Raw genomic sequence first — 19855 nt, 5'->3', positions numbered from 1 at the left:
CAAAACTTATGCTTTTCCAATCTGATTTCCTAATCCTAACCTACGCTAAATGCAACAAAGATCGAAGGCAAAAAACTGAAATGATTTCTCCATCTTTTCCAATCATCAAACCAAGAAAATAACCCAAAATACTTACTTGTTTCGAAGATAAAAAAACCCAAACTTCCTACCTATCTCAAGCTCCGTTTCGGGGATGAATCCCTTACTTCGATGCTCGATATGAGGTGCCCAAGTGCTCAAGCTTGAATTCGTTGATCCCAGCAACGGAACCAAAATGTAGTGGGAGCTCACGCTCAACCACCAAGACCCATGGACCGCTTATTGTTTCAAGCATTTCAAGCGAGCTCTCATGGCTATCTCACACCTAGTCGATGCACCGTCGATTCTCTCGGGGTGTAGTGAGCTTATCTTGATGCCGAAATGAGTTGCCTCTTCTCTCGCACATGCCTATACCTCCACGATCCTAGATGCTAGCTCAAGTATCCTCAAGCCTCCTCCATCTCCAAGCTCCATCCACCATAGTCGCGCGCGTGTGCGAGAAAAGAGAAGAGAAGAAAAGAGAGAAGAAGAGAGAAGAGGGGATGGTGAAGAGCTTCACCCTCTTGATCCCTCACTCCCACACACTCATTGACTCCCTCACACTCTCACACTCCCTCTCTCAAGAGCACACACACAAGCAAGGTGAAGAGAAGAAGAGAGGACTCTTGTTAGCCACACACCAAAGAATGAGCTTCCATTTACTTTTTGAACTTTATATACAAGACCTAAAATCCCATGGGCACCCATCCCTTTTTACATGACCGGCCATTGTGGCAAGGTCCTTTTTTCTAATTCCCTTTTCTTACTTCCTACCCTAAGCCTATACCCGTCTATTCTTTTACAAATGGCATAGGAGGGAGCCTCGAGCTCTTTTACAAGAGTTTTTAGAGTTTTTAGAGGTGCCTTTCATTTAAAATTGCGATTTTTGCCTTAGCTTAGATTTAGGGGCCGCCTCTACGCCTTTGCTCTTTTTCCATCATTTTTTCACTTTTTCCTTCATTTTTTTGCCATCTCAAATTGAGGTTAACAATCAAGCTCTCATGGCACAATCCAAAGCATTATGCCTTTAACATGAAATAGCTCGGCCATGTTGCTTGGTAACTTCTATAACATTCCACCCAACATAACACTAGGTCTTCATATTGCCTCTACATATGCTCCATCCTCTTAATAAAGTCAACTTTATCAAGGAAGGAAGTGTTGAGTCCAGAGGGGGGACATCCTTTGTACCTCTTCTAAGGAGAGCCCTAAAAGTCACCTACAAAGGACAATGTTCGAATGCCATAATCTTAGGAATGATGGTAAACTTGTAGTCAAAGGACAACAATCAAACCTTATTGTATGCATACACGATCCAATCAAGTCACCACCAATGCCCTTTTAATTGATGACTATGCCACGTGAAAAGTGCTTGAGACATGGAAAAGACAACAACATCTATCAATGCATGCATGATTATAAGCATTTATTTCCATAGCTAGCATGCCACTCTTGCCATGGGAAGATCGCTTCCTTCCTTTATCATGTTTCAATCCCCAAGCATAAGTATGGGTTGAGACTAAAGTTGATTTGTGACACAATCCCACTACTTTACTTGTTTAGCTAAACTATTGGATGTATCATGTAAATAATACAAACTTTCTCCCCAACCAAAGAGATCTATAGGTGCACCCGTAAAGGATCATTCACTGTTCCATTTTCTACCACTGGATGAGAGAGAGAGAGAGAGAGAGAGAGAGAGAGAGAGAGAGAGAGAGAGAGAGAGAGAGAGAGAGAGAGAGAGAGAGAGAGACATTTCCTACCAAGACCATCATGTTAGCCCTAGATTTCTATGTTTTGACATATTCATGATAGAAATATCAAGTTTAATTACAATATCTATATAGTTTGTATATCTCCCTCTCATTCTCTCATAGTAGATGTAACGTCCTCAAGTGACAATTGTAAAATGAGACAAGCTAGTCTTAAATTAGGATGTGTGCTGTTGGGGGTAAAGACCCTTGCGCCTAGCCACCCATATATTAGTTATACAAATAGTGCCTATTTGTCAAAAGAGGTAGAAACCCTAAAGGTCACGTATAAAAGAGGTGGAAAAGAATGAAACAAGCTATTCATGTGTATGCAAACTCATGGTCTCCTTATTCTTTCTTATCCTTTCATGCTATTATGAGGGTGCAAGAGAAGGAGAGAGTGAGTAACTTACGGGAGAGAAGCTCTTGCTATTCCTTTTCTATTCTCTCCTTTCATGGTGAGAGGCAAGGTCGATATGTGTAGTGAATAAATTTGTCATAAGATTGACCTATGTGTGAGTCGATTAGGTGAGATGTAGCTATGACTAAGTGTGTCGTGCCCTTGCATCAATAAGTGTTGTGGCCCAAATCCCACCATTGAACTCATAGAGCACAACACATTTGGTGTTTGATCTGTAGCTGCAAATCGCCTAGAGACAAGTGGAAAAGGTTGGATTGGGGTGATGTTTTGTTTTGAAGAGATGTGAAGCCCAAGATTTCAAGCTCTGAAAATTTGATCCATTGAATGGAAGGTTGTCCTCAACGGGGCTCAACGGGTTGGTAGTGATGAGACGGGAGAGGGGACCTTGAGCCCTACGAGGGTCATTTGGTTATTGTTGGATGCCTTTTCTAATGGTTTCTCTCCTCTCACACATAACCCTACAATGGCCAAGGTGCTCTATTAGAAAGAAGTGCAAAGGTGGATTGACCTATAGGATGATAGCACACTCTTTGGCATGAAGTCACTCACCATAAGGGATTGAATGAATAGGGGGTTGGATGGTTAGTTGAAGTCATGAGGCAACTAAAAGACCATTGATACGCATCTTGGATAATTTGGGATGTTAGCTTACTAAAATGCTTCAAAATGGAGGTTGTAAGATTGTAGCTGATGCAGGGAAGAGATCTGACTTCACTCCTAGGGACGACAAGCAGATTTTCAAGATGTATGGGCATTGGAGAAAGAAATCTCCAAGAACAAAGTTGAGAACTTAGAAGAGAAGGATTAGAAGGATGTGGGTGTGCACTCCATCTAGAAAGCTAAATTTGGTGTTATGGAGAACCATAGTGGATAAATGGCCCACGATGGAAAGGCTTGCTAGGTCAAGAAGAACTTTTCCACTCTATGTTCTATGTAGAAGACATGTGGAGTCTTTACAACACCTTTTTTAGGAGCACCACATAGTGAAAAGGTGTTTGGTCCAAGCTAATGAAGTGGGTGGGTAAAGTTGGCTGCTATACTAATGTTAACATCAAAGGGGTTCTTTTTGGTGACTTTGGTCTCCTTATGGTAGAGCTTTCAGATGTTTTGCTAGCAATCACAATTAGGAGTATTTGAATGCATAGAGATGCCAAGTTGTTTGGATAAGTCTTGGCTTACTTTAGTTTTGCCCTAACTTAGTACAAATTGGATATTCTTATAGCGCCCAAACAATTAGGGTAAAAGTCCTCTAGCTATAGAATTTATCATAGATTTCTACTAGGATATAGTAACCTCATCAGCACTTTGTGGATGATTGAAATATTTCAAGCAATATGTTGTTATTTTACATTTAAAAAGTTATATTACTTGAAAATTTTATAAAAATAAATATAAAAATAAAAGATATGAATTGTTTGACTTGCATACAAGCAACATTCAATATCTAAGAATTTGTATCGCAGCTCTAAGTAGCCAAAAACATACATCGTGTGTTGCCCGTGGAGCGAAGGAAGTGCAGAACGTGTTGATACCGCGGCCTAGCCAAAACAAGAGGCCAGCTCGTGCGACAACAGGCCTCTTTAGCAGCAACCGTGTGAGCCAAGATGAAATGGCAATGAGACGCGTGTCCGGGAGCTAAAAAACTTTGCGGCTTACGTTCTTCGTCATCTGCTGGCCGGTAACGTTGTGACTCGTGAGGTGGTCCATGGCCATGGCCATGCTATCTGCACTCGTTGCAAGATCGTCAGCCTCGCCTTCCTGTTTCAAGGTAATGCACGCTTCTCCCTTTCTGAATCTATGAGCTTGAAACTTCATCTTGGAAGCATACCATGTATATGGCGTTAAACTAGCCAGAAAGCAAACCAAACATTAACCCGTCTCTCACAAATTGAGAATGCCTAGTTTGTTTGTCGATCGTCAATACTGGCTACTTTATTTTCATATCAAGCCAGTGACATGGGATCTCTGTGACTTGTTTTCGGTGTCATGGTGCTGCATTTAGGTTCTACATCAGCCTTGCAAGACTAAGACTTCCATGTAGACCATGCATGCGATCTTGAAGAGCATTGCTAGCAGCATATGTCTTCAGTTGCAGAGAGAAAGGGTCAAGTAATAAATTGTACTGATCCTGGCATGTTTCAGAATGGCAATTCTGAGAAGCTCTTGCAATTCCCCAATCTGGAGAGGTCGGGAAGGCCAAGGTATCATCGCTTCAGCTGTAGAGCTTCTTGGCAAGAGGTATGCCAAATTTTGGAGTCGGCCACAATCCTTGAACACACTAGAGCATGGTTCTCATTGTCGTCTCACTAATTAATCAGCTGGCAGGGGTGCTGCTATTCTCTGCTTTTCCATTCACAATTGTTAAAGCTATTGCAAATAGTCCTCTAGGGGCACAACTTGAAAGACAAATGCAAGCATCCAAGTTGGCAGCCAAACAAAAGGCTTCAGAAATTGAATATGCAAGGGAAATTGCGAGGGAAAAAAGGTGCTCAGATCGACTTTCGCAGTTTTATATCATCATTTCTCTTCCAAATGATTGGTTTCAAATTCTATTACCATTGGGTTTGGTGGTGGAAAGCATTGTGGATAGGCAAAGAAAACAGTGTGGATAGGCAAGTTTCACTTAAATATACCCCAACCCCCTTACTTATTGTTCTATGTGTGTGAGCGCTCGCACATGTAGATGATGATCTTGATGATACTCATCCATACATGTCTCTGCAATTGCTTGCTAAGAATGACAAGAATGTAATGGTAATTGGTGACAACTTCCTTAATTAATCATTGTGCTACACCTAGAGATAAAAAGGGGGAATCAAGGCAAGTTGAGAAAAATACCTCTTCTTTTTATTGTTCCTTGTGTGTGCATATGTGCACACTTGTGTGTACGTGCATGTGTTGCTGATTTGTTTGCTGCCCCTGCTTCTATTACTCCTGAAATGATTGATGTTACATTGACTTTCCTATGTCACATTCAATTCATAAAGACTACATTTTTGGTAGAGTTTGTGCAATAAAGGCAACCTGAGTCTATTATGCTTGTAGCATGCAATCAAATGTTTGTGTCAGCCTTCGGCAATTCTTGTGTGTCTCAGATGGACTTCTTGCCAGACACAATAAACCAACTCTTTGTGCATGGAAAGTATTCGTTGGAGTAAGAGTCTTTGCTGAACCGCTGATTGTTCAAAAGCCTAGAAGAGTATATTTTTATTGCAAAGAAGTGTGTTAATTCTATCCTGGTTCAAACTTTGGCCTTCTATCCAAGTTTAAATGTACACTTTGCATTTGTACATTAAGTTATTAGTTAATCATGGCTCTCAACTATTAAATCCTACCATTGATGGATTTGCCCAAGTCCTACATAACTTATGTAATACCTTGCCTGCCCAAAGAGCTAGAGGTGAATCACATGTTACACTTGAGCTTGGAAAAACACATTTGGTCACATAACCCTCTTTTGAAAAACTACAAGTGTCCTCGATTGGATGTAGGTGTGACTAAAAGGCATGCAATACTAAAATATGTTCAAAACCAAATGACACTTGCAACATTGGCCATGGCCCAATGCTGCTGCCATTTAGTTGTTTATAAATGTATTCCCAAGTAGTTGTGTATAATATCTTTGTGTGAAATACCATGCCTTCGTCTCATCCAATTCTTAATGGCATACAATAGACATTGCTGAAACATGAGGTCTCCTTAATAAAGCACCTACCACTATATTTTTCTTACTTTCCCCATGCACTATCGGAAATTGAAACATGAATTAGAAATTTGCCCAATGTCGATGCTTCTCAAGTAACTTAGACTATGCGAGAAAATAGTGCAAAGTGTGATGATCTGTCTACAAGACAAAGTCAAACCCTAGCATGTAAGGTTTCCACACAAAGAGAGCATGTACAATTGCTAATAACTTTTCTCATACACTTGTATATTTCTTTCAACACCATGTAAAAGCCTATTTTCGCACAAGGACTGCGTAAGAAAACAGCATAAAGTCAAGTGATTTGTTTGCATTACAAAGTCAAAACCCCAACAAGAGAGAGAAAGAGATAGAAGAACATGAAGATCTACTATGTAAAGTATGCTGAATACAAAGGAATGCAGATATGTACATGGTCCCAGTCCGTATGTCTGCGTATCTTGACCTTGACAATATCTCTCTACTAGACACCTCAAAGTCTGCTACAATCTGCCCGATCTCTGCCCTGAAATCTGCAATTGCAAGAATGAGAAAGTGTGCTGGTGTCAGGCTATTTATAGCCTATTGAAAATGCCAAAAAAAAAAGGGGTTGGCCGCATTTAAGTTGCATGACTGGCTGATTGTACAGCAGTCCGACTGGACTATCACGTGGCAGTCCGCGACTGCATCGTGCATGGCTGCTGTTGGCGTGGCAAACCTGCTCCGCACACCGATATTGTCTCAAATGACTGCCCGGCTGGAAAACTGGATATGTATATAGCCTAATTGGGAAAAAAGCCTGTCCAGGGGATGAAAAATCTCTAACACCCCCTCTCAGATCTTGGACGAGGCATAAGGCTTAGGGATCTGGAATGTGGGTGAAGTAGAGCCTGGGGAAGTGCCTTCGTAAACAGATTTGCAAGATTGTCTTTAGTCTGACAGTACTTCATATCGCTTCTCCCTGATGAAGTGGTATTGGATCTCTATGTGGTTCGTCCGGGCATGGAATACGGGATTTTGTGCCAAGGGAATGCAACTCTTATTGTCGCACCGCAAAATAGTAGGACGAGTTTGTCAGAAGTGGTGCAGCAATGGAAGCATAAACAACATGCTGAAATAAACTGCTGAACACAAGACAAAAGAAAAGAAAGAGATAACACAATACAAATGAGAACTCAGATGTATACTCGGGAAATGGAATCCATATACCAAGGCATGAGACAATACAGATACAATGTGAGTCACCGGCTGTGGAGACATTGGTGCCTGCTACCTCTCTCCAAGGACTATCCAGTGATGAATAAATGTGGAGGAGGGAGCCTGACAATATATAGACCAAATAAATGCAAAAAATATGATTGGTGGCCGACTGGCTGCAAATAATGCCCAAACCTCAATAAATAATGACAAGTAAAATGCCTAAATAATCTATGTGCCCAGCATGTTGAACCATAAGTCTAGACTCAACCATTAACTGACTAATCTGCTAACACCCTCTCTCAGATCATGGGTGATCTGATACAATACAATATACAATGATAATGTTGCATCATAGTACATACTGTGAGAGTGCGCAACAGAAGAAGAAAACATGAACACGGAGGAGAGACAGAGAGAAAGCAGAGAATGAAGGAAGAAGATCTGCACTGACTGAAATGGATGCTGAATACTCTGAAATGGACTGATCAGTCCCTGCACGCAGCACGGAGCGTCAGTGAGGGCACCGGATCAGGCTGGAAACAAGGGCAGAACCGATGCCGGAGTGGGAGAGGAGAGAGAGTGCGCTGAATCTGAAAGATAGAATGTAGGACTGATGGGGGGGGGGCCTGCTATAAATAGCCCCCCCAGCCCTAAAACTGGCCGATAGCCCTAAAACTGGCTGATTGGCCCAAAAGCTGGCCGACTGGCACAAAAAGCAGCCAATAAAGGCTGATTGCCACCCGAGAAGGGAAAACACACAAAAATCAGCAACACATAAAGTGATAGAGCTCCTCTGTCTCCTGCCAGACTCTGACAGGAGCTCACAACCAGGAGATGATAGACTGAGAATGAAATAGAGCAGGCTAACACCCCCTCTCAGATCCTGGGAGGGTCTGAAGACCTAACAACCGCATGTGATGAAGCAAAGAAGCCTGAGGCAAAGGCTTCGTGAAGAGATCAGCCGCATTGTCTGCCGTGGGACAATAAGCCACCGCCAGCTCCGAATCCACGATCCGCTCTCGAACATAGTGGTACTGAACCTCAATGTGCTTCGTGCGAGTATGAAACACTGGGTTCTTCGCCAGAGCAAGGGCACTCTGGTTGTCCACGCGTAGCATCGTAGGTCCTGTCTGGGAAAAGCCAATTTCTGCCATTAAGCGACGGAGCCAAACTGCCTCCATAGCAATCTAGCATAAGGCCCGATACTCGGTCTCTGTAGAAGAAAGTGCCACAATAGGCTGCTTCTTGCTGCTCCAAGAGACAGCACTAGATCCAAGGGTGAAAGCATAACCTGTAGTGGATCGTCTCGAACCCACATCACCTGCTCAATCAGAATCACTCCATCTAGAAAGAGTAATCCCATCTCCATACATGGTCCCGTAGGATCAAGTCCCCTGTAAATACCGAAGAACACGCAAGGCTACCCTCCAGTGATCCTGTGTAGGAGTCTTCATAAAAGAAGACAACAAAGCCACCACAAAAGAGATATTCGGCCTAGTGTGAATAAGCCAGATAAGAGAGCCAACAAGGCACCGGTAACGAGTGGCATTTGTAAGGGGGACTCCATCTGCCAAAATCTTGGACTCAGGGTCCATGGGGCATGAAATAGGCTGATTCTCGGCTACACCAAACTCTGAAAGAAGAGATGTACCTGTGCTGTGAGATAAAGATGCCCTGTGCCATCTGATAGATCTCCAGACCAAGAAAGAAGCGAAGGATCTCGAGATGCGTCATGTCGAACTCCTGCCGTAGAATAGACCGAGTATGCTCCACCTGCTGAGTATCGCTCCCTGTAATAATAAGATCATTGACATACAAGATAAGCAAAACACAAAGAGAACCCACAACCCTAAAGTAGAGGTTGGGGTCATAATCGGAGCGCTGAAAACCACTCTGTAGAAAGAAGCGGTCAATCCACTGGTACCAAGCACGAGGAGCCTGTCTCAGGCCATAAAGGGCCTTCCGCAGCCTGTAGACATGATTCTCCTTCCCCTGCACAAGAAAACCAGGAGGCTGTGAAACATAGATCTCCTCCTCAAGGACGCCATTCAGAAAGGCTGACTTGACGTCCATCTGATAAACAGGCCAACGGTGGTGAGCTACAAGAGCCGAAATAACTCGAATGGTAGACATCCGAGCTGTAGGAGCAAGAGTCTCAAAGTAGTCCAAACCTGCTCTCTGTGTAAAATCCTTGGCAACAAGCCTAGCTTTATGCTTATCCAAGGAGCCATCTGCAAGATACTTGGTCTTAAAGACCCATTTCACACCTATCACCTTTCGTTTCTTGGGACGCGGTACAAGCTCCCAAGTATGGTTCCGCTCAATGGAATCGAGCTCTGCCTGCATAGCCTATCTCCAAATATCATGTGCAAGAGTCTCCTCCACTGTGGAAGGCTCTAAATCCTGAAGAATCTGAGACATAAGAGCATAGTTCACACAGAGTGAACTATCCTGCTGGGCCTGTAAGTGGGCGGATTTGCGTAGACCTGTAGAAGATGCAGGAAAGTGAGTAACTCCTGAATCTTGCATAAGCCGGCGATACCACAAAGGAATCCTAAGAGACTCCTCCTGCTGCGAGGGAGATCGAGTAGTCTCCGGAACCTGTAAAGCACCTGTCTCTGAGAGGGACTCCCCCTCACCAAGTGAAGGTAGATCCTTCCATCTGAAGAAGACTCCCCATCGGATGGCGGTGTATCCCTAGAAGACTCCTGAGAGGAAATTGAAGGGATGGAAGAACTCGAAGAAGAAGGAGTCACATCTGCCAAAGGGGGAGGGGAAGCCGAAGTAGGAGGAATGGGAGGGGGAGGAGTCGATGAAGAAGGAGGGGTGCTAAGAGGTATCCTGGAAGGAAGAGAAGGGAGAGAAGGTGGGGGGGGGGTCCGTCAATGTCGAAGAAGCACCTGTAATAGAACCATCAAGCAGATCGTCGGAGGCCGAAGCCTCATCAAAGATCACATCCCTGCTCACCTCAATCTTCTGCGTTGTCGGGTCATAGAACCGATATCCCTTCGTGGTCGTGCTATAGCCCACGAAGATAAGCTGTCGCGACTTAGAGTCGAGCTTCGTCTTCCTCTTTGTCTTGGCCACATGGACAAAAGCATCACATCCAAAGATGCGAAAGTGGGATACGGAAGGCTTCCTCCCAAAGAAAGCCTCATAGGGAGTCATGTCCTGTAATGCCGAAGTCGGAGAGCGGTTGCGAATATGCACCGCTGTAGCCATCACCCCACCCCAAAGGAAATGAGGAAGACTCCTATGCTCCAGCATAGATTGGGCCATCTCCACCATGGTCCGATTCGCACGCTCCATCACACCATTCTCAGATGGTGTGTTCGGATGGGAATACTCCACCCGAATGCCGTGATCCCTGCAAAACTGAGAGAAAAGGTGAGAAGTAAACTCGCCACCGTGATCAGCTTGAACGCCACGAACTTTGGAAGTTATTTGTGTCTCCACAAACACCTTCCACTCGCAGAAACGGGAGTACGCCTCGCTTTTGTACTCCAAGAAATAAGGTCACACATAACGACTGCATTCGTCCACAAGCAGCATCAAATACTTGGTGCCCATAGGTCCGCAAAGGTCGGTGTGAACCAACTCAAGCGGAGAAGAAGCCCTTCTAGAAGCAACCTGTGGGTGAGGCTGCCGATGCTGCTTGCCCCTCAAGCAGCTAGGGCACAAAGTGTGAAGATGAGGGAAATCTGGAAGTTTCTCTTGCCGAATAGAGTCAAGGTTCAAATGACCATAACGAGCATGCCAAAGCAGCCCAAGCTCATAGGAAGCCCTCGCAGCCAAGGTTGTGAGCTTGTAAAGCCCATCCTCCTGTGTACCTGTCCAAAGAGCATCACTTGAAGAAGCATCCTCCACTGTGACTGCATCCTGTGTAAAAATGACTCGGGTACCGAGCTGAGTAAGACCATGCACATACAATAGGCTAAAGCCCAAATTAGGTACATAAAGAACTTTGGCGGAAGAAGACTGCTTGTCAGAAAACATAGGTAGCGTCTCTACGCCTCGAACAGGAACTGTAGAATTGTCACCAATGGTGATGGTGCCCCCTCTGGAATGAAGATCCTGAAGCCAATCCTATCTAAAGGTCATATGAGAAGATGCTCCGCTGTCCACGAGCCAAGGCTTCTCCTAAGTGGTAGAAGCTAGGGCTGTATCCTCCTCAACAAAGACATGTACAAACGTAGACTCTGTCGTGGCTGGGGCCGCCTTCGAGTCCTCCTTGGGCTTTAAATGGGGGTACTTCTGCCAACACTTCTCCTCGGGATGAGTGCCCTTCCCACAGTGTGGGCACTTGGGCTTCTTCTCCTTCGCATCCTTCTTGTCCTCCTTCTTGTCCTTGGCCTTCTCCTTCTGCTACTTCTTCTTCTTGCCGCCACTTGTACCTGCAGTAAAAGCCTTGGTGGAGCCACTGGCTCCCACCTCTCTGAGTCGCTCGTCATGCTCCAAGACAAGCGGGGAAAGTTCCTCCCATAGGAGTTTCTCGCGGGTCCTCGAGGTGATGAGGCTGGTGTAGAAGACATCATATTGGGGTGATGGCAGCTGAGTCAAGAGAATCATCGCCATATCCTCGGATGATATCACACGACCAAGAGAGGCTAGCTCGCCTCGCATGTCCTCCATCTTCATGATGTGCTCCTTCAGAGAAGAAGAATCATCAAGACTGAGCATACGCAACTTCTTCTCCAAAGAAATCTTGTGGGCAAACGTCTTATGCTGATACAGAGACGCAAGCTTCTTCCACACTTCCGCCGCGGTCTTTAACCGGTGAACATGTACAAGAACCGAGTCATGAAGACTCATAAAAAGAAAGGAACGGGCTCGAGAGTTGAGTCTATCCCACAAGGCTGCACGGTCCATAGAGGCTCCATCTGACGAATCCACAGGGGGACGGTCGATGGGTGAAGAAACAAGCTCCCATAGGTCAAATGTATCAAGGATGCACTCCACCTTGCACGACCAGAGGGAGTAGTTGGAACCATCCAACTTATCTTCCTTCGGAAAGGAAGGGAGAATAGGCACCTGGATAGAGGGAATCAAGGAAGGCATCCGGACATCTGAAGCAGTCTTTACGGATGGAACCTTCACTGTAGATGGAACCCTCTGAGATGCATGGATTGAAGAGGGACGAGTGCGAGGAGTCTCCTCCCGTCGTCGAAACTCCTGATAATCCTGCCTCCGCTCAGAGGAATGATGAGAAAGGAGCTCATCCTCTGAGTCGTCAAAGCCTGAAAACTGGTAAGACATCTTCCAATCTGCAAAACACCAAACACCAGAGAAAACTTTACCGATGCCGAAGAATGACCAGCAGTATGGTCACCAATCACCAAAACGCAGGCTGGGGAGGCCTACAGACACCTGGAGCTGCAAAACGAAAGGTTGTTTGATGAATATCACCAAGACAGAAGCCGCCAGCACCAAAACGCGGCCTGGGAGTAGGTTGCCAGCAGGAGGAGAGCCGCCTGGAGATGGAATGACAGCCAGATCAGCAAAGTGCAGCCTGGAGGAGTGTCGCCCAGCTGTAGGAGTGGCCACCCTGATGAAAATGATCCTTGAAAGAGGTTGTTGATGACGTGGCAGCCACTGGAGAGGGCGCCTGCAGCAAATGCAAGGATTGTGACCTCCTGGAAGGGCCGCCTTGGCAGTTGGGGATGAGGCGGCAGCAGCAGAAGAGTGGTGTGGTGTCTCTCTCCAATCGATGAAGACCTCCGTGCTCTCAGTTAGGCGATGATATCATGTGAGAGTGCGCAATGGAAGAAGAAAACACGAATACGAAGGATAGAGAGAGAGAAAGCAGAGGATGAAGGAAGAAGATCTGCACTGACTGAAATGGATGCTGAATACTCTGAAATGGACTGATCAGTCTCTGCCTGCAGCCCGGAGCGTCAGTGAGGGCACCAGATCAAGCTGGAAACAAGGGCAGAACCGATGCTGGAGTGGGAGAGGAGAGAGAGTGTGCTGAATCTGAAAGACAGAATGTAGGACTGATGGGGGGGGGGGCTGCTATAAATAGCCCCCCCAGCCCTAAAACTGGCCGACAGCCCTAAAACTGGCCGACTGGCCCTAATCTGGCCGACTGGCACAAAAAGCAGCCAATAAAGGCTGGCTGCCACCCGAGAAGGGAATACACCCAAAAATCAGCAACGCATAAACTGATAGAGCTCCTCTGTCTCCTGCCAGACTCTGACAGGAGCTCACAACCAGGAGATGACAGATTGAGAATGAAATAGAGCAGGCTAACACATACAACAATGTCCATCATAGTAGAACCATGGATACCCAAGTAGTGGATGCACAAGCCACCGCCAAGGAGCCTCGGAGAGAACCTGATGTCGATGTCGATTGTATCAGCTCCTGAAGATAAAGATCATAGTAGCTCTCAATGTCTGTCAACAATGCCCTTGATGTAGCATACGTGACCATCCTGTCACCAATGCCACAGTGCAAAAATGACCATGGATTCCTTGTCTTTGGCCAAATCGCTAAAGTGTCCCCTCATGTGAGCTCCAGACAAAAGCCACTTGCTCTCTGTCAAGTAACTAGCTCATCATGAACCTGGATGTCAATCCTAGCTCCAGGATTTGTACATACCAGACCTCGGTTGATGCGTCAGGGATGTCCCTCTCTGGATGCTGTGCATCTGTATAGACATATAGATGAGGCACGGCTGCTGTTAGAGATCACAGCTTGATCAGGGGCAGCAGGGCAGGTACAGCCAGTACAGTGGCAGGTGTGCAATCGGACTGCACAGTCGGACTGCCACGTGGCAGTCCGACTTGTGCAGCCAGTTGGCTGCATTTAATGCAGCCGACAGGATATTTTCTGGTGCCCTGTTTTGTCCAGATTCTGGCTATAAATAGCCGACATCTCCAGCAGTCTTCGACACTTCTTTGCTCGCAGATTACAGACCGGTGACACGTGCAGATTCCGTCTCTGTTCGCAGATTTCAGACAGGAGACAATGCAGACTGCAGCGGACTTCAAGGTGAACAGCAGGTTGCATCGTCGAGGTGGAGACACGCAGTCCAGTGCACTGCGCCCGTATATATATCTGCATATCTTTGTATTCAGCACACTTTATACAGCAGATCTTCATCTTCCACTGTCTCTTTCTCTCTCTTCTCTCTCTGTGTTCTCTCTCTGTGTCCTACGCTTGCACACCACTGCACTCTGACATGGTATCAGAGCAGTGTTAGAGGGCTGACTGAGCACAGAATCAGCCTGAAGAGGAGTTTCCATCGCGACAAAAATTTGCGTTTTTTGCGTTTGAGGGCAGATAAGAGGGCTGCACCTTGAAACAAGGCTGAAGCAAGTGTGGGCGCACAGGAAAGGAGTCCAGGTGGTGGACTTGCTGCTGTTTACTGCTGTTTGACGTGGAGGAAGTTTGAGTTTTCAGCCTACAAGTGCAGGTTTTGCTTTTTCGTCGCCTTCGGCGGGTGAAGAAGTTTCAAGACGCGGAAGAGCCTTAGCAGGCTGAGTTTTCCCAGTCAGAGGGGGCTGCTTTTGCGTTTGTGAAGGCATTACAGGTGAAGATGTCTATAGAGATTGACTTGGAGTTCCAGTTGATTATGGACTGGAAGGTGCCTGTCTTACCAGCTCTTCCCGCAGATTAGAAGCTCGATGGCGACAATTACCGCATTTGGCGTGTCATGATGTTGGCCATCCTTGAGTCCTATGATTTGGCGAAGCTTGTACAGGAGGAGATCGACCGGCCCTCGGTAAGAGATGAGTCCAAACTCTCTTCTGATGCTCATGCGGAGTTGGCCAAGGCTCAGTCTCATTGGGACAAACTGAAATGCCAGGATTCGTTCCTTTCTTTTTCTATCTTGTTCTACAGCCGTTATCGCTCACATCGAGCACTTGACGGTGGCTCGGGAGATATGGTTGGAGCTTGATCAGATGTACAATCGGATGACCCTTATGAAGCGGGTTTCTTTGGAGGTACAGATGCGGACCTTGTCTGTAAACAAGTCTTCTTTGTTGCGGGAACACATCAATAAGCTAAGGCAGCTTCAGATGTAGGTTCAGAATGCGGGGAAGCCGACTTCCTCCGAAGACATGGCGATCACACTTTTGTCCCAGTTGCCGCTACGATTCGGTACATTTTACTCTGCCCTTATTGCTTCGGGGCGAGAGTCTACTCTTCGGTGGGAAGAGTTGGTTCCTATGGTCTTGGACCAAGAGGAACAGTTAAAGGGACAGAATGCTTCCAAGTCGGAGGCGCTGATAGGTCAAGCCTCTCAGAAGAAGGGGAAGGACCAAAAGAAGAAGAAGGGGGATAACAAGTCCAAGAAGGACAAGGAGAAGGACAAGGACAAAGACTCCACATGCCATATTTGTGGAAAGACTGGCCATTGGAAGAAGGATTGCCCTGACAAAGACAAGAAGGACACCAACAAGAAGGACATAAAGGATTTTGGAGCGGTGGCTGCACCCTCATCAGCTGCATTTCTTCATCTAGCTGTCATTGAGGACGCTTCACCGAATGCTTCTGATGCTGCGATGACGGTTCCCCAGGCTCGAGAGTGGATCGTTGATAGTGGTGCCTCCCGGCACATGACTCCTTCATCAGATGGTGTTGCCCAGTTGCGACCCTCGCGTGGGCAGATTCTCATTGGAGACAGCTCTTTAGTATCTATTGCAAGTCGGGGTAAGATGCAGCTTATTCCAGATGGACGAGGTGGTACCCATACCTCCGAGGTTTTGCATGTACCAGGCTTAGGGTACCATCTCTTGTCAGTTCATAAGATTTGCTTCCTTGGCCTTTTGGTGGAGTTTGACAGTACTACGGTGCGAGTCCTTGATCGTGGATCGAGGAAGGTTCTATCATCCGGATATGAGGAAAACGGCATTTATAAATTGAAGTCTTCCACCGCCCTCTCTACTCTTCTTCTTACCTCTCAGTCACAGTCAGAGTTATGGCATGCTCGGTTTGGTCACGTGAACTATGATTATCTTCGGAGGGCGTCACGTGGACAGCTTGTTCGAGGGTTGCCGGATATAGTGGTGAGCCAGCAGCCATGCGTCTCCTGCATTCGGGGGAAGCAGCATAGGGATGCCATTCCCCACACAGCTTCGCGGCGGTCTACTTCACCGATGGAGCTTGTATCTATGAATCTATGTGGCCCTATGAGGAATGAGTCCTTGTGTGGGAGCTCGTACTTCATGTTGATCGTAGATGACTACAATAGGATGACATGGGCCTATTTTTTGGCATTAAAGTCAGAAGCTTTCTCACACTTCAAGGATTGGCTTCTCTTTGAGGAGAACCGATCGGGCCGGACGTTGAAGACCTTGCAATCTGACAAGGGCGGTGAATTTGTTTCTAATGAGTTTGCTCGGTTTTGTGCAGATAAAGAAATTCACCAGGAGTTTGGCAATACCAACACTCCTCAAGAAAATGGCATTCTTGAACGGAAGAACCGCAGTGTGATCGAGATGGCGCGCACCATGATGGAGCACCGACGGACCCCTCAGGTTCTATGAGCCGAGGCTGTGGCTACTGCAGTCCACATCCTTAATCGATCCCCTACTTCGGCCGTGGAAGGGATGACCCCGTTTGAGGCTTACTTTGGGACGAAGCCAGATGTTTCTTACTTTAGGGTCTTTGGGTGTGATGCCTATGTTCACATTCCCAAGGCTCACCGTGATAAATTTGAAGCCGCTTCCCGAAGACAGGTATTTGTTGGCTACAGCTCCCAGTCCCAAGGCTATCCATTGTATGATCCCGTCAAGCGGGATGTGTACACTAGTCGAGATGTGCGGTTTGTGGAGGTTCTGGCCATATCAACGGGTGAGGAGCATCCCATTCTTGGAGATCCAGGGGAGAGTTGGGCTCCTTCTACAGTTCCATTGGAGCCCGTGCCTTTTGATTATGATTCTGTTTCTGACACAGAGTCTACTGTTCCACCGGTCACCCCAGAGGAGTTACCACCGGTGGATATTCCAGAGTCTTCCGCTGATGGAGAGAGATGAGGGGAGGTTCGGCCTCCTCCTCGTTGGGCCCGTGACACACTCCGTGATTCAGGGATCGAGGGGGTTCCTAAGGAGTGGGGACCGCAGGATGGTCCGCGGCGGTCACGTTGGCACCAGGCACATTCAACGGAGCTTGTTTGCTCTAACTATTGTTTGATGACCCGTGTTATGTAGGATCGAGAGCCCACCTCCGTGAAGGAGGCTTTACAGTCCGCACCATGGAAGAAAGCTATGGAAGCCGAGTTGGAGGCTATTGAGAGGAATGGCACTTGGTCACTCGTGCCCCGCCCCCCGAATAAAAAGGTGATTGGCGTCAAGTGGATCTTCAAGACCAAATACCTTAGCGATGGTTCTTTGGATAAGCACAAGGCTCGCCTTGTTGCTAAAGGTTTTGGACAGCCCAGGGATTGACTGTCATGATACTTTTGCCCCCACCGCTCGTATGGCGACCATAAGAGCTATTCTTGCCTTGGCTGGCCATAGGAGATGGTCTGTTTACCAGTTGGATGTGAAGTCGGCCTTCCTCAATGGTGATTTGAAGGAGGAGATCTATGTTGAGCAGGCTCCTGGCTTTGGATCTTCAGATGGGAAAGTCTACAGGTTGAAGAAGGTCTTGTATGGCCTCAAGCAGGCTCTGCGTGCATGGAACGAGAATATTGATTCGTTCCTCCAGTCTCAGTTGGGATATCGGCGTTCCAAGGCCGATCCGCAGCTTTATGTTCACACTTCCGAGGATGGTTGTGTGCTTTTTGTATTATATGTTGATGATTTGATTGTCACAGGTAATGATGCACAGCAGGTCCAAGAGACGAAGTCAGCTTTACATCGGACGTTCGAGATGACGGACTTGGGTCTACTCCATTTCTTTTTGGGCCATGAGATTTATTAGTCTCAGAGGGGGATTTTCATCTCTCAACAGAGATATGTATAGGAACTCTTGGTGTCTTTTGAGATGGAGGATTGTCGGGTCCTTTCTACTCCTATGGATCCGAACTGGAAGGCCACTTTCCATTCAGCTTCTCCTATGGCGGATGCTTCCCGCTATCGTCAGTTGATTGGATCCTTGATTTGGCTTCTCAACACTAGGGTTGATCTTTGTTTTGCTGTTGGGCTCTTGGCAGGGTTCATGAGTGAACCTAAGACGGTGCATTGGCAGGCTGCTCAGAGGATACTTCGGTATCTGAGGGGGACGTTTGATTTAGGGATTCATTACCCCGCAGGGACAGATGGTTCACATCTTGTACTTGCAGGGTGGAGCGACTCGGATTGGGCCGGTGATGTGGACCACAGGCGGTCTACTACAGGTTACTGTTTTACCTTCGGTGCAGGTGTTATCTCATGGAATAGCAAGAAGCAGCCCACGGTAGCCCTTTCGTCTACTGAGGCGGAGTATCGGGCCGCGTCTTCCACCACATGTGAGGCTGTGTGGCTTCGGAGATTATTGGAGGAGCTTGGGTGCCCCCAGACTCGTCCTACTTTGCTGCAATGTGACAATGAGAGTTGCATTGCCTTGGCACGGAACCCTGTTTTTCATGCCCGGACGAAGCACATAGAGATCCAGTACCACTTCATCAGAGAGAAGCTTCTGGATGAGACCATCACTGTGGAGTACTGCAAGACGGAGGACAATCTTGCGGATTTGTTTACGAAGGCACTTCCCCAGGCTCTACTTCGGAGACATTCCAGATCCCTCAGGCTTTTACCCTGCCCAGGCTCTGAGAGGGTGTGTTAGAGATCACAGCCTGATCAGGGGCAGCAGGGTAGGTACAGCCAGTACAGTGGTAGGTGTGCAGTCGGACAGGCAGTTGGACTGCATAGTCGGACTGCCACGTGGCAGTCCGACCTGTGCAGCCAGTCAGCTGCATTTAATGCAACCGACAGGATATTTTCTGGCGCCTTGTTTTGTCTAGATTCTGGCTATAAATAGCCGACATCTCCAGCAGTCTCCGACACTTCTCTGCTCGCAGATTACAGACCGGTGATGCGCAGATTCCGTCTCTGTTCGCAGATTTCAGACTGGAGATAGTGCAGACTGCAGCGGACTTCGAGGTGAACAGTAGGTTGCATCGTCGAGGTGGAGACACACAGTCCAGCGCACTGCGCCCGTGTATATATCTGCATATCTTTGTATTCAGCACACTTTATACAGCAGATCTTCATCTTCCACTGTCTCTTTCTCTCTCTTCTCTCTCTGCGTTCTCTCTCTCTCAGTCCTACGCTTCCGCACCGCTGCACTCTGACAGCTGCCCCATCTCACCACCCTCTCACACTCCCTCTCTGGCACTGGAGAGTCCTGAGGGATATCCGCATCACCACTACGAGAAACCAGCTGAGGAAGGGGCTACTAAGCCCTTCCCACGATCTGAAGAAGAGGATCCTTGCCGCACCTTGGACTTCGCCTTGGCCGGAGGATCGGAATCGGAATCTGAGGCAGATAAGGACTCGTCGGAGGAGTCCGCATCTTACTTCGTCGTCTGCTCCTTTTTCTTCCTCGAAGCCGCTAACTCAGTGCAGTCCTTCTGTAAATGACCTTTCTTGCCACAGTGGTAACATTGGGCCTTCGACTTCTTTGTCTTCAAACCTCTCTTTGAAGCTGCAAAAGCATCATTGGAATCTCCATATAGTGTATCATCAGTGAAGGTGCACAAAGGATCCATCTGTAGGGGATTTAGAAAAGAAGTAGAGAAAAAAAAAGATTTGGAGAGGGAACACAACCAAACCACAAGCATAGACTGCAAAA

The 19855-nt window shown here is 46.9% G+C and overlaps 1 protein-coding gene across 2 annotated transcripts in view; it reads left to right on the top strand.

Moving 5' to 3' along the window:
* Window positions 1-3715: 3715 nt before the first annotated feature.
* LOC148041726 (Chlorophyll A-B binding family protein) overlaps window positions 3716-19855 on the top strand; it is a 118005-nt gene continuing 101865 nt past the window's right edge. Inside the window, exons 1-3 of one of the 2 annotated variants that reach the window (XM_087681751.1) lie at window positions 3716-4018; window positions 4393-4488; window positions 4569-4735. In XM_087681751.1, coding sequence (XP_087537877.1) covers window positions 3956-4018; window positions 4393-4488; window positions 4569-4735 — 326 coding nt within the window. In that variant the 5' untranslated portion in view covers window positions 3716-3955. The remainder of the gene's footprint in view (window positions 4019-4392; window positions 4489-4568; window positions 4736-19855) is intronic. The other variant, XM_087681742.1, reaches the window with a different exon arrangement.

Source organism: Lygodium microphyllum, chromosome 1 (assembly GCF_053477565.2).
Source record: "Lygodium microphyllum isolate KBCC chromosome 1, Lygodium_microphyllum_v1.1.10, whole genome shotgun sequence".
NCBI classification, from domain to species: Eukaryota; Viridiplantae; Streptophyta; class Polypodiopsida; order Schizaeales; family Lygodiaceae; genus Lygodium; species Lygodium microphyllum.
Note: the sequence above shows the minus strand (reverse complement) of the source record. Positions and strands in the feature narration are given on the sequence as shown.